General features: G+C 43.6%; 1 protein-coding gene across 3 annotated transcripts in view; it reads left to right on the top strand.

Annotated features, from left to right (window-relative positions):
• tgfbr3 (transforming growth factor, beta receptor III) overlaps positions 1–13,369 on the top strand; it is a 59,000-nt gene extending 45,631 nt beyond the window's left edge. For all 3 annotated transcript variants that reach the window (XM_061683537.1, XM_061683535.1, XM_061683534.1), the window contains 7 exons: positions 1,374–1,517; positions 2,088–2,276; positions 3,602–3,865; positions 5,058–5,172; positions 9,370–9,411; positions 9,503–9,613; positions 11,613–13,369. In XM_061683537.1, coding sequence (XP_061539521.1) covers positions 1,374–1,517; positions 2,088–2,276; positions 3,602–3,865; positions 5,058–5,172; positions 9,370–9,411; positions 9,503–9,613; positions 11,613–11,761 — 1,014 coding nt within the window. In that variant the 3' untranslated portion in view covers positions 11,762–13,369. The remainder of the gene's footprint in view (positions 1–1,373; positions 1,518–2,087; positions 2,277–3,601; positions 3,866–5,057; positions 5,173–9,369; positions 9,412–9,502; positions 9,614–11,612) is intronic.
• The last annotated feature ends 408 nt before the right edge of the window (positions 13,370–13,777 follow it).

Genomic DNA, 13,777 nt, shown 5'->3' with positions numbered 1-13,777 from the left:
GTTATCTGCGTTATGGTGGAAAGCATCCCGGATGTTTGCTCATCCTGCTCGCCGTCTGTCTGCTGCAATTTTCACAACTCGAGCGCACTTCCAAGCGCTGCTTTTGTTCGGCATGGATAAACTTTGAACTCTGCTCTAAAAGAGATGAATTATCACCGAGTGGATCACCCGTGACCACCTCAGGGGGCGTTCAACTCGACAGGAAACTGGAGAATTCCTCAACGTGTCGTCTGCATGACACTGATTTGTCGTCAGTTTTTTTTGTGTGTTTTTCATTTTTTGACTGACTGAAGGCGACATAAACATTATAACAATTAATAAACCATAAAGAAGGCTTAAAAAGTATTTGCCCCTTCTCAAATTCATAGTTTTTTGCATTGTTTCCCCACTGTAATGTTTAAGATCATCAAACAAATGTAAATGTATGACAAACATACCCCTTGTAAACATCAAATGCAGTTTTTAAATTGTGGTTTTATTTATTAGGGGGGACGGGGGGGCTATTCAAAGCTACATGGCCCTGTGTTAAAAGTAAATGCCCCCCTTGTTAAATCATAAATTAACTGTGGTTAATCACATTTTTTGGAAAACTGAGTTCATTTTCAGTGACCACATCCTAATTACCTCCAGAACTTCTCAATCAAGAAGTCACTTAAATAGAATCTGTCTGACAAAAAATGAAGTGGGCCAAAAGAGCAAAATGCCACAATCCAAAGAAATTCAAGAACAGATGAGAAATAAATTGACATCAGTAAGCAAAGGGTTACAAAGCCAGTTCTAAAGCTTTAGGATTCCAGCAAACCACGGTGAGAGCCATTATCCTTAAATGGAGAAAACATGGAACAGCTGTGAACTTTGAAAAATGGAATTGCCTTCAAGAATACCTCAAGAGCAGAAAAAAAACAAAACAAATCAGAATAATTCCAAAGACCTTTTGGACAATATTCTATGGACTGACGAGACCAAAGTTGAACTTTTTGGAAGTTGTCTGCCTTACAGTAAATGTAACAAAGCATAAAAAACACAGAAAAAAGAACATCATACTAACGGTCAAACGCGGTGGTGATCGTGTGAGGGTCAGGGGCTGCATCGCGCCTTCAGGACCTGGACGACTCGCTGTGATTGATGGAACCATCAATTATGCTCTTTACCAGAAAATCCTGAAGGAGAATGTTCGGCCATCAGTTTGTGACCTCAAGCTAAAGCGCACTTGGGTTCTGCAGCGGGATAACGATCCAGTCCGGAACACACGTCAAGTCAACTTCTGAATGGCTTAAAAGTTATCGAAAACGCCTTATTTCAGGTGTTGCTGCCGAGGGTGGCCCAGCCAATTGGCACTGTAGGATCATTATTTTTTTATTCCTCCATATTAGGTTCTGATAGGTCACGGCGAGTCCAAGGACGGGAGCGGCGGCCCCCTGGAGTACGAGGACCAGGAATCTGGGGAGGTCCTCTTCCCCAGGGAGACTGTAAACCTCGAAAGGATGCCACCCAGAGATCAGATGTCAATCATTAGAGTAAGCGACTCCGAAACAACTCCAAATAAAATCTATTCTCTCATTTTGAGTGCTCGAAACTTCTCTTTCCTTGTTGTTCGTATTCTTAGGCCATGTAAATGTCCTATAGTGAAAAACTAAATTGGCTGGATTTCTTTTTCTTTTTTTTGGAAGGTTCAGCTCCCAAAGCCAATTTTACTTGGCAACATGAAATGTGGTAGCACAAAAGTCTCAAGAAGCCTTGTCCGAAAAGACACAGGCAGTCAGCCGTTGGTGCTTTCAAGCAGCAATTTTAGGGTTATTTTGGCGATATTATTTTGTTTATTTTGCCTCTTTCAAAGGCGAACTCCTACCGATTTCGGCCAATTTCTGACAAATTCAAATACGTCTACTTGACGGTAGAGAATTATAGATTTCGTTGTTGTTGGCCAATCGATGCATGACAGCAAAGTTTGCTGACTCTCCACAATGAGATTCATGTGCCCCCTACTGGCAGAAATGTAATGATGTGCCAATTTGAACTGAAAGAATGTCTCCGGATCAGCACAATGTGATCTGATGTTTATCTTGTCTTGTAATCTCTCCTCCCAGTTCAACTGCACGTACCGTCAGGAAAGCAGGAACAGCCCGGGCGCGCCGCCCGAGAGGGTCCCGGGCAGCGGTGCGGCTCGGCATGTGGACATGAGGTTCAGCGTGGACCTGTACGACGCGGCGCCCTCCGACCGGCCGTCCCGCCAGGCCTTCAACACCGTCTCGCAGAACCAGCCGGTTTTCGTGGAGGTTTGTGCTCGTCTCGTCAACTCGCCGTCGTAAAGGCTCGTACAGATATACTATAAGAAGCGCGCCACGAGCAACGCTGACTCACCGAATGGCTCGAGTTGAACGTCAGTAACTTTTTTTTATATGGCTCCGTGAACCGCGTCATCTTTTCTCACAATCACGACACACACTTTGTGTTACCCACTGCAGCACACAGACTGTTTCTCTGTCCGACTTCCAACGTGTTGGCATTTCCCTCCCTCATAATCAAAGTGGTCACCAAACTAATCTTCATCTCAATTTAAAAGTTGTGATCTCAAATCCAATTTGATGCAACGCTGCCATCCACAGGCATATGTTAGTCATCCCAGTGGTTTACAAAACTGAATTGCACAGACACGCTGGGCGAGACCCTCTTCTTCCGTTCAATAACAGACTTGACGAATATATTCGTCAGTGGCAGTAAACGGTCGGATTCCTGTTGATGAGTGAAAATAAAAAGTCGGCAGAAAAATAGATACTCAAGTGAAAGTACCGATACCTGAAAAACCTACAGAAACAAAGTATTTGTTCTTCGTTACTCTCCAGCACTGCTCGCTGGTTCACCTCCTCGTATCCCCGCAAATATTTACTCAGCGGAGGTCAAGGGAGGTGGCACGCAGCGGCCTTTGAAGCAGTGATTCATGACGCTATCGGCGGGAGCTAACAGAAGAGCTCTTGTGTGCTTGCCGCCAGCTTCTTCCCCGTCAGAAGTAGCACCGTGCTGAGAGGCCCGCCTCAGGACACGAGGTGCACTCGCACCGAAAGCGTCTCCTTTGTTTTCTTGAACGGGACTCTCCGATGAGTTCACCGGGGCCTTTGCTAGCCTGTCAGAGTGTGGAAATAATTAGCTGGCTCTCTGTTATTTCGGTGTGTACTGGATACTTTTTGTTCTTGTTTTTGTGATCTTGACAAGGGTGCATGTTATTTTTTATTTTTTTTAATTTTTTTTTTTTTTTTAACATGTGGGCCAATATGGTATCATTGGAACTGTCTTTGTTCTACTTAGTGGCATTTCAGTCAAACATGATCGTTATGGCGTTGCTATATGATGAATATCGAGTGTTTTTTGTGGCTGTTGTGAACATTCATTAGGTGCAGTCTTCCCTTGCGAAAAAAAATAAGTCAATAAAACGTCTGGAAACTTTTCAAATCGGTCTCTCAAATCCATCCCCAAAAAAATGCGTTTCCGCGTTGATGCGTGCCCGTGACAGCGAGACAAACGGCAGCTTATCGTGCCTCGTTTGCAACTCTTGGACGAGAATAACTAAATGGACAAACGTTGGGTGTTGTCTCTCACCTTCCAGATCACGTCAACGTCAGCCGACGAGGATGCGGGCTTCAACATCCTGTCGTGTTTCATTTCGCCCGACGCCAACCCCAACGTGGAATCGTCCTACTCGCTCATCGAGACGGTTTGCCCCACCGACAGCTCGCTGCGCTTCCGTCACCACGCGCAGACAGACAAGAAGAGCTTCGGCTTCACCTTCAACTCCCACTATAACACGTCGCGGCTCTTCCTGCACTGCAAGATGGCGCCGTGCGCCTACACCGAGCCTGGCCTTGCACCGGTATGCACCCTGACTCCCCCTGGTGGCAAAATGTTATATTAGCCACTTCTTAGCCACTTCGCGACTTGACTTGAGAAGTTACAACAGATGGACTGTACCATTTTTATCGAGACGGGTTGACTCTCGTTACCCTAAGAAATTGCGATCCGTCACAATTTTTAACGCTTTCAAAAATTGGAATAATAGTTCTCGTTGTTTACCCCCAAAAATTCTTATGACTCAGAAACCCCTTTCATGCTGCCACACAACTTAAAACCGTGAATTTTCGACCTTTTTCTGCGTCACTGGTGTGTGTGAAAGGTACCGACACTGAATGGGTGGTTTCAGTCAACCTGTGAAATTGATGGCTTTCGAGGGTAGTATCAAAAGCCCCTTTAAAAGTCAAATTTGCCAACTTCGGAATTAGTATCAGAAGCCCCTTTCAGACTAACGTTTGAAGCCAAGAGGTTCCTACGTTTTCCCCGTGTCACTGGTCCGGCCGAAACGTACCACCATAAAATGGGGTTTCAAAGTCGACGCGCAGACTTGCTGGCTCCGGAAGTAGTGTCAGAAGGCCATTTCACACTGACACTTGAGGCGTGAAAGTTTAGTTTTCCGTGTCGCAGGTCCAAGCGAAATTGGGGTGCCAAAGTTAAATTTGACACGATCAGAAGTAGCAGTAGTGTTAAAAGTGACTCGTGAATTTACCGGCTTTGGAGGAAGCGTCATAAGCCCCTTTCATACTGCCTATTAAAGTTGGAGAGTTTCTGCCTTTTTCCATGGAGATGTTCTGTGTGAAACGTGCTGGGACGGAACGAGAGGTTGAAGTTGACCTACGGATTTTCCGGATTTGTAGGAAGTATCAGAAGCCCCTTTCACACTGACTTTTGAATGGCTGGAAATCTGGTGTGGGTGAAAGGCACCCACGCTGAATGAGGGAGTCCACCTATAAATTTGGCGGCTTCGGAAGTAACAAAAGCGAAACGCCGGAAAAGGGGTGTGAAGTTTACTACCCGACACGCACGTCTTCCACAGTTCTGTTGAAAGCCATCGTTTCATACGTTGCACAACTTTTTGTCACCTCTGTGTGAAAGGGGCTAGCGGCAGTTACTCCGGAAAGATCCAGTTCGATTTTCACCTTTTGGCCATTGTTGTTGTGTTGCGCCGTTGACGCCGCGCGTTTGTGTTTTTTTTTTTTTGCCTGTGTCGTCAGTGCGTGGACGCCGGCTCGGCGTGCGACTCTCTGCGGATCGACGACATCGTGAGCATGATGATGAACGCCGGGACCGGCAGCAAAGCTCTGATCGTGCTGGACGGAGACACGGCAGGTCAGGACATTGTAAACCTGTGACGTTTGGGGTTTGGGCTTCCTTGTGGAAAAAGGGGGGAAAGTCGTAATACGTAGTACGAGTAATGCTAATTTCAAAATGTCCAAAGTTGGCAAAGTCAACTTGCCGTGGAAAGTTTACCAGAAGCTTTCCGCCCTTTTGAGACTGTTCAGTTGTTCAACTTAACATTTGTACCTCAAACAAATTTGAGGTGCATGTGTCAAAGAAAAGTACTTTTCTTTACCCGACTACTTTTTCTTTGGCTTTCCTCCAAGATGATTGGCTCTACGCTGCTTTGCTGTACTTTTACGTCCCTCTAATCTGATGGACTCTACCCTGCTTTGTTTCAATTGACTTTGTTTTGCTTTTCTGTACTTTTACTCCACGCTACTTTTACTTTACCTTGAGTCTAATTTACTCTACCCTGCTTTACTCCGCTTCGCTTGACGTCATGCTACTTTACTTTTACTTTACTTTGTTTCACTTCACGCTACTTTCCTTTTATTTCAATTGACTCAACGACTTTTACTTCGTGCTACTTTTTTGCTTCTTTACGCTCCTTTTATTCGGCTTTACTCTACTTGACCGTACTTCACTATAGTACTCGAATGCGCTTTAATTAAAGGGCAGAATATGTAATATATAGTCGCTGTATATTTAATGGCGTATTGGTGCTTTTTTGTAAAACGCAGTCAAATGTCCTGTATGAGTGTGGACGTTGTGTGTGCGTGCGTGTGCAAGCGTGTGTGTGAGTGATAAGCATTGCGTAGTCAGAAGTGAAGTCACACAACCGCGAACATCACCTCCCTCACATCTGCTCCTCATTACGAGTCATCATCCGTCTGTTTACATCCACCATTTGTACACAAGCGTGTGTGTGTGCGTGCGTGCGTGCGCGGCTGAGGCGCAGCTTTTGGCTGCTAGCTCGCGATGAGGGAGAGCTGGAAAAGAGGGAGTCATAGCAGCACTAAGCTCCAGTTGTTTCCACTTAGCAGCTTCAACTTGCCCCCCCACCACACACACATCCACACACACACACACACGTTCACCCACCTCACTGCGTGCGTGCGTGCGTGCGCGTTAGTCCTTGAAGATCACTCCTTATTTAGCCACTCATCCTCTCCGTCGGCGAGGAATCTGGGACCCCCCCCCCCCCCCCCCGAGGTATCGGCCGTCACCTTTTGGAGTGGCCCGCGTGATGATGTCACTATCGCGCCCCCCCTCCGGAGAGGCGCCAACGTGACTCAATTTGACTTTTGTCTTCTTTGCTTTATTCTATTGTAGTCTTTTCTATTCTTTGCATCATGCTACTTCGCTTTCCTGGTCGCTGCTTTACTTGACTCTGCTACTTTTAATTTGACTTTGCTCGACTGCTTCGATTTTTTTTTCACGCTTTTCCTTTACTCTGCCGAACTTTTCTTGGCTTCACGCCGCTTTACTACTTTGCTTCGACTCGACTTTGATTTTCTCCACACGGCTTTACTTGACTTTACTTTGCTTAACGCCACACTACTTTACTACTTGACTCTACTTTGCTCAACTTCACGCTAATTTACTCTGCTTTACTTTTCCTGTACTCTGCTCAGCTCGAAACGATAAAACTGCTTCACTTTGTGACTTTACGACTTAAACTTAACCTTGCTTTACTTCACGCTACTTTACTCCACTTGACTCTAATTTGCTTTACTCTGATACTTTACTTTTACATAACTTTGCTTTATTCTACTTTTACTTGACTCTGCTCAGCTTCACTTTGCTTATTTTCATGATTTCACTTTCGTTTTACTCTGCTTTGCTTTTCGCGCAACGTCACGACTTTTTCACTTTCGCATTTACTTTATATACGCTACCTTTACTCAACCCTGCTTTGCTCGTCTAGCTGTTTTGAATGTCATCAAAAATCAAAAGGGATCTTGCTTTGACAGTCCCCATTAAGCTTAATGGCTCATCTTTTCAAGCTTAAACCTCAAATATTTGCTATTTTAGAGTGTAAAGCTATCAAAATCAATAGCGTTCTTGCTCTGCCATTGGAAAACAACATGCTAAAAATGCTATGTTTAAATAGTAGTAACACGACTTTATAGAAGCTTTAACCACTGCGACATTGGCCAAATAGGGTCGGATGTGTTTCAAAATCAATATAATTGTGGCTCCATTGCAGACTCGATGAAAAATTGTAATTATATGACGTGTTAGTCGTCAAGGTTTCCGTTCAGGAAGTCACGTAGCATGTGCAGAATCCCGGAGGAACGTCGCTTACCGACATTGGCGGATTAACGACATTTTTCATTTTTCCGCCGTCTCGGAGCGGCGGGGCCAGTGTTGACGTTGGACGGGTTGCCGTTCGATTCCCGGGGAACACACAGGAAGACGCGGTGGTGAGCATGGTGCTAAGCTAGCTGGAAAAGGCCGCGTCAGGCCAGGGTTTGTTTTCCTTTGTCGGTCTGCAGCAAACCGCTGACTTCCTGGTTCTCCTCCAATCAACAGTCACTCTCTCGCCCAAATGAGTGTACGGTATCTTTAGGGACCGAAGCTAGCTTCACTTAGCAACATGACAGTTGGTAGACATGTCTGCCTTCTAGGCAGAAGCTCCACCAGGACCCAAAAAATGAAAATAAAACATCAAAAAAGGTCCGCTCGGGACCATGTTTGCGCCGCCTGAACCAATGTTTCACACGGACATTTGTTACAGACGGAGGCAGTGTTGGGCCACTGATAAACTTTGCCAAAAACAACAGAGCAGCGTCTGTAAAAGATTTTTAAGACACCGTTAGATGTGTAATGTACATAGAACATAATTTATGAGTGAGCTGAATGGTAGTTAGAGCGTTTTTGTTTTAATCTAAAATGGTAATGGCTAGCGCGCTTGTGCTAATTGCGATTGCTGTTTCAACTTTTGTATAGCAAATTTAAACCGTACACTCAGCACCAACGTATGCAGTTTAAGGACCCAAGTCCATCCCTCAGAATTAGCAGTGAAAATAATGCAATAATAATCATAGCGGAGGGACAGGGTGATTATTATTTGATTATTTGATCAATAATCAATAGGCGAATCGATTCTAAAAAGATAATGAGAGCCTTAATTTGAAGCAGCCATTTTAGGCTCATGTTGGCGATTTCCAGGGGGGTCTTCAAAGACTTTTCTGAAAATTCAGCCCCCGAGGCCAGGTTCACTTAGGAACATTAAATTTAGTAGGATATGTCTGTCCTAAGTACAGCCACAAAACATTGTCAAAAAGCAATGGACTAAAAGAGACGGGAAGAACTGCCATCTTGTTTGGAAGCAGCCATGTTAGGGCCATTTCGAGTCCATATTACGCTGGAGAGTTTGTCTGATTGCTACCAAATTTAAGCCACGTGTACTAGAGAGATGGACAAAGCAAAATGTACGTTTTGTCGGCAAAGTTTGATGACTCGCCATAAAACCCAGCAAAACAAGCAATTGTTATTGTTTTTGTTTGTTTGTTTGTTTCTTTTATAAAAACCCAACCCGGTGCGCACCCTTGAACACTGGAACATGCACATTTCTGAGGCTTGCATTCCAAGTTCACATGCTACAGATAACATTGTTGATGGGAGCGAGGGCATCCTCCAGCGATGACCTGTCATCTATCCGGCCTAATGAAAAATACGCGGCCTAAGAATAGACTCCATTGTACTCCGCCGAAGCTTGGAGGCGCGCCAGGCGACGTCGCGGTCGACCCGGCGAGGTTCATCGCACATTCCGAAGCGCGCGACAGTTGTGCTGTTCTGTTCGTGCGCAAGATCAGCAGATCACAGTTTACACGTTTATATACAGTATGTACATACGGCGAGACAGAGAACTCGAGAAATGTATACTATAAATATAAGAAATGAATATAAATAAATATTAAATTAAATAAAAAGGTCTATATTTTGTGCATTTAAAATAGATTTCCAGAAATACTGTATTTTTGTATATATTGTATGTGTTTTCTAATTATTTTGTATATATTTATCTACTTTCTTACTGCATGTATTTTTTATATATATTATTGTGTATATTGTACCTGTATCTTAATATATATGTATATATTTTGTTTGTTTGGTTGTTTTTTTTGGGGGGGGAGGGGTTGTATATGTATCTATTTCTGTTTAGTTTTGTTTCACTATATTTTGTATGTTGTTGAAAAATGATATATATTCATCCGTATATTCATTTCTGTCTTGCAGATACGTCGTCACAAGCGGGCTCGGACGACCCCACCAATAACAGTATGTTCTTTTCCGGAAAAGTGCAGCGACGCGCATAAAAGGTGATATAAGCCAAAGCTATTGATCATCCATCCATATTTTTTGTTTTCAGACTCGGCGGCGCAGCTGCTGGACACGCCGACCGTGGTGGGAATCGCCTTCGCCGCCTTCGCCATCGGCGCTCTGCTGACAGGAGCGCTTTGGTTCATCTACTCGCACACAGGTGAGCGCTTTTAAGGAAAACACAAGACTGCGCGAGGAATGTCGGGATTGGCAGAAATGCGGCCAAACATCCTGCGGCGCACAATAACACGGACCGCGACTACTTCCCGTGCCGCGGCAGCGAGGGCGCGCTCGTCTTTCCTGCCTTTGAATGTTGTCAGGGATATTCTCCGCATGGAAATTCCCCCCCGGTCGGATTGCGTGGGCCCTCGCAGGAAAAAACTCACAATCTGTCCGCTGCATGCCAAAATCTTCTTCTTCCTGTGTCACCCCTTGAGACCCTTGACCCGGAAGTCAGAGGTCGCCTTTGGTAGCCTCGTGCTTATTGTCCAGCCGTTTTCTTTCAGGCTCGCCCTCATAAGGGTTGCGGGCGGTGATGGGGATTCGAGTCGACTCAAATCACTGTTTTGATGACTTTAGACATGACAATAACTTCAACTTGGGACTTGTCCTGTCCTGTCCTGTGTCGTCCTGTCCTATTTAGTACTCATTGCGTTCCCTACCTCAGAGTTTAGTACTGCCTAGCTCTCTACCTTTGCCCTGTCCTATCTACTATTCCTTTCATCCTATGTTTTTCTGTCCTTTCCTATTTACTAGCGGTAGCATATCTTCCTCACAGGTGTAGCAATTCCCGGCTCACTAGCCCATTCTGTCCTGTCCCGTCTCGTCCTATTTGTTACTGGTTGCGTCCCTTGCGCACGCGGTGTAGCGCTGCCTTCCCAGTCTACATAATAACTCCTACTGAACGTTGTCACTGTTGGATTGTTATGTTTTGCTGTTCTTGTTCTCTGTTTTCTACTTGTCTGTTGAACAGGACAGATTTAAAAAAATATATATATATATTTTAAAAAAATGAAAGCTAGCATCCAGCCCGGGAAAATAAATTAGGAACAGTGATTGTGGACAAGGCACAGGTGCAAGAAGAAGACAACGTTTTTCATCTATCTTGTGTGAAATGACCTTACAAGGCAATATTGATCCAATCTAAAAATATCCTCCTGGCTTTTTAAGCATTCAAGCACCAAAACAGACCAAGTGAGCCGCCGCCCCCCCCTAGACACAAACGCCTGTTTGCTCTGTTTTATTTTTTTACCCGTCACAGCTGGACACCATAAAAGGTCTTCAGCCTTCAATACACTGAATGTTTGACACTTTGCTTGTTAAGTCCTTAACAAATCATTTTTTTTTTTTTTTTAAATAACCTTTTGTTGGACTTTGTCTGGCCAGCAGTACAAACAGGCAAGGTTCTGTCATGAAAACATTTACCCTGAATAGCGATACCAATGGACGCCATTTGATGCTCGCTGGCGGACGCACACCAGCTGACGCCAGTTACTGTTTGCTTCTAAGGATGAGGAACACCTGCAATCCAAGAAATCAAAATGTACATGGAAAAGTGGTGCAATGTGATTGTGCTAGCTGGCTGAAGCTAACAACAAATGTGTCTCTAAAACATTTATTTCAAAAAAAATGTTCACGGCAAGAAAAAGAAGACTCCCTTTCGGGAAGAAACATCAGACCGAGACTCGGTGTGCGGCGACAATGAGTCAAATAAATGGGTTTTTCTATCTGGCTAAAGCTAACTCGAAGAGTGTATGGAAAATAACGGTGCTCTGTTGTCATGCTACCTGGGTAAAAAGCTAACGCTAACCCATCCTTCCATTTTCTACACCGCTTGTCCTCACTGGGGTCGCGGCGTGCTGGCGCCTATCCGGCTATTTTAGGGAGGCAGATGTGCTAACCAGTCGTCCACCCTGCCTCCCTAACACTAACCGTGAGAGTAAAATAGAGATGTGCTGTGGTCGCTTTAGCTAACGCTAACTGTATACAGAGCTGTATCAATTACAAAAATAATAATGCTCGCTATTGGTTGTAAAAAAAAAAAAAAAAAGCTGCAAGGTGATTGTGCGAGCTGGCTAAAGCTGACTCGTTGTTTTGTTGTTCTACAACGTGTACAAAATTAAAGTCAGTCAATCTTGTGTTTCCGTTGTTGCTTCCAGGAGGGACCGCTACGGCTACGGCGGCGGCGGCGGCGGGCGGGATAACAAAAGAGGTCAACAAGTGTCCGCCTGCCTCGGAAAACAGCAGCCCCGGCAACAGCATCGGCAGCACGCAGAGCACGCCCTGCTCCAGTAGCAGCACGGCGTAGCGGAGGGAACCAACCCGGGCAGGGTCCGAAAGACTAAAAGAACTCAGGGTGCTCTGACACCCGGGTTAGCGGGAGCACGTCCTGAACGTGCAAGTGCTTCTGGTTTTCCCCACGTTCACGCTACATGTGCAAAAGATTTGAAAAAGACAAACAAGAAGACTAGGAATAATTTGCCACCGACACCACGAAATTCAGCCAACTGAAAGTCGGACATGTTGCCATGAAGTCGGACATTTCAGGGCGCATTGTAGGACTCGGACTTTGACCATCTCCCACTCGCTATTTCACTCAAATAAATCCCTGTCGGAACACGGTATCTTCGAAAGGTTGGTGACGCTAATTTGCGATATTGCCGTGTAAAAACGTGGCCGCCAGCTCGGACCCGAAATTACCATAACAGGACGCCCAAAAAAAGTCTCAAACACCCATGCCCAAAATTGAACAGGAAGTCAACCATTTTGGTTTGACTGCAAATTCCAGGGTCTCTTAGACAATGTGGGTGTAGCATGGCACCGGATTTGATGACCATTTCGCGTATTCGCCATGATAAATGACGTTCTCGTAACAAATGTGTACTTTAACAATGTCTCACCAGAGAATTGATCCAAATGAGCCCGATTGGGAATGAGTAGCCAAGACAGCTATTGATGCTAAATTGCAAAGCTAGCCCAATTTGAGATGTTTTTAGCAAGCCGATCCAGTAAAGCAGGACGTGATACGAACACAAGAACCACTACTGGTCTTAAAAATGGTTTTTAATGTGGTATGTAAAGAAAGCTATTGGTTTTGAATGTAAACAGAAGTTTAAAATGCCAAACAATGTGAAAGACAAATGTGAAGACATACTGATTAACAAATCAAGTTTTAAACAACCTTTTTTTTTTTTTTTTTTTCCATTTTTCTCTTTTGCCATATTGTAAACAGGCGCCTTTGATACAGTAGTATAAATGCTAAGCTAGCTACATTTATTTTAGTTTTTATATATATATATATATATATATATATATATATATATATGACGAACTGGTTTTGTTTATAGTTTTCTTAGGCTCCAAAATGATACAAAAAAGGTTAACACCATTCAGAGGCAGATCATTCGCATTTTTAGCATTTTTTTTTCTCCTAGCCCAAGGTAAGCTAACAATACCCCACCCAAAGTGTGATACTGATCTTGTTCTCGGAACGAAAGAAAATGAGGCCAAAATTTCATCGTGTCCTTTTTCTGTCCATTTTTCAAAAATGTTTTCTTTTTCTTAAAAATGAGACAAAATGGTTGATACCATTCAGTGAGCTCATTCGCGGTTTTAGCTTCCCCACCGTAAAAAAAAACATAGAATGTCACAAGTGTCCTTATAGTGTTATATAGTTTATTTTATTTTCTCCTCTAAAACGGGGGAAAAGGGTTGATACCACTCGAAGTCGGATCATGAGCATTATTAGCATTCCCCCGTCAGAAAACTGGCTGTTTTTCCTATACTAAGCTAACTTTCCCCACTTGACACTTTGTAGGGCGGTACCAATCTTCTATACTTGCTCTGGGGGGGGAAGCAAATGAGATTAAAATGTCAAGTGACCTTTTTTTTAAAAAAAAAATCTACATTTTGTACTGTACATGTATGTAAATATTGTAAATATTTTTTTGAAAAGTTTTGAAAACAAACAAAAAAAGTTTTGAAAACAAACAAAAAAAGCAAAAAATGTAAGCATTTTGTTTTTTAACCAAATTTAGTTTTAACTACGCTTTTAATTGTACCAATACAATTAGCACATTTGTCACACCTTTTTCCTTACAAATATGAATCTGAACATGATTGAATTTTACTAGGTTTTAAGAAATCAGCGCCCACCTCAGTTTTATGAATGTTTGCACCAAATTGTTATATATATATGTTTTTTTTTACTTTTCAAATGTAAACATGTATAAAGAGGGAAAAGAGTGTAAGTACATATATATTTGTGTATAAAATTATATTTTGGAAAATATTTAGCCAGAGGAATTTTGTGGTGGTATGTTGA

Source organism: Phycodurus eques, chromosome 8, assembly GCF_024500275.1.
Source record: "Phycodurus eques isolate BA_2022a chromosome 8, UOR_Pequ_1.1, whole genome shotgun sequence".
NCBI lineage: Eukaryota > Metazoa > Chordata > Actinopteri > Syngnathiformes > Syngnathidae > Phycodurus > Phycodurus eques.
Note: the sequence above shows the minus strand (reverse complement) of the source record. Positions and strands in the feature narration are given on the sequence as shown.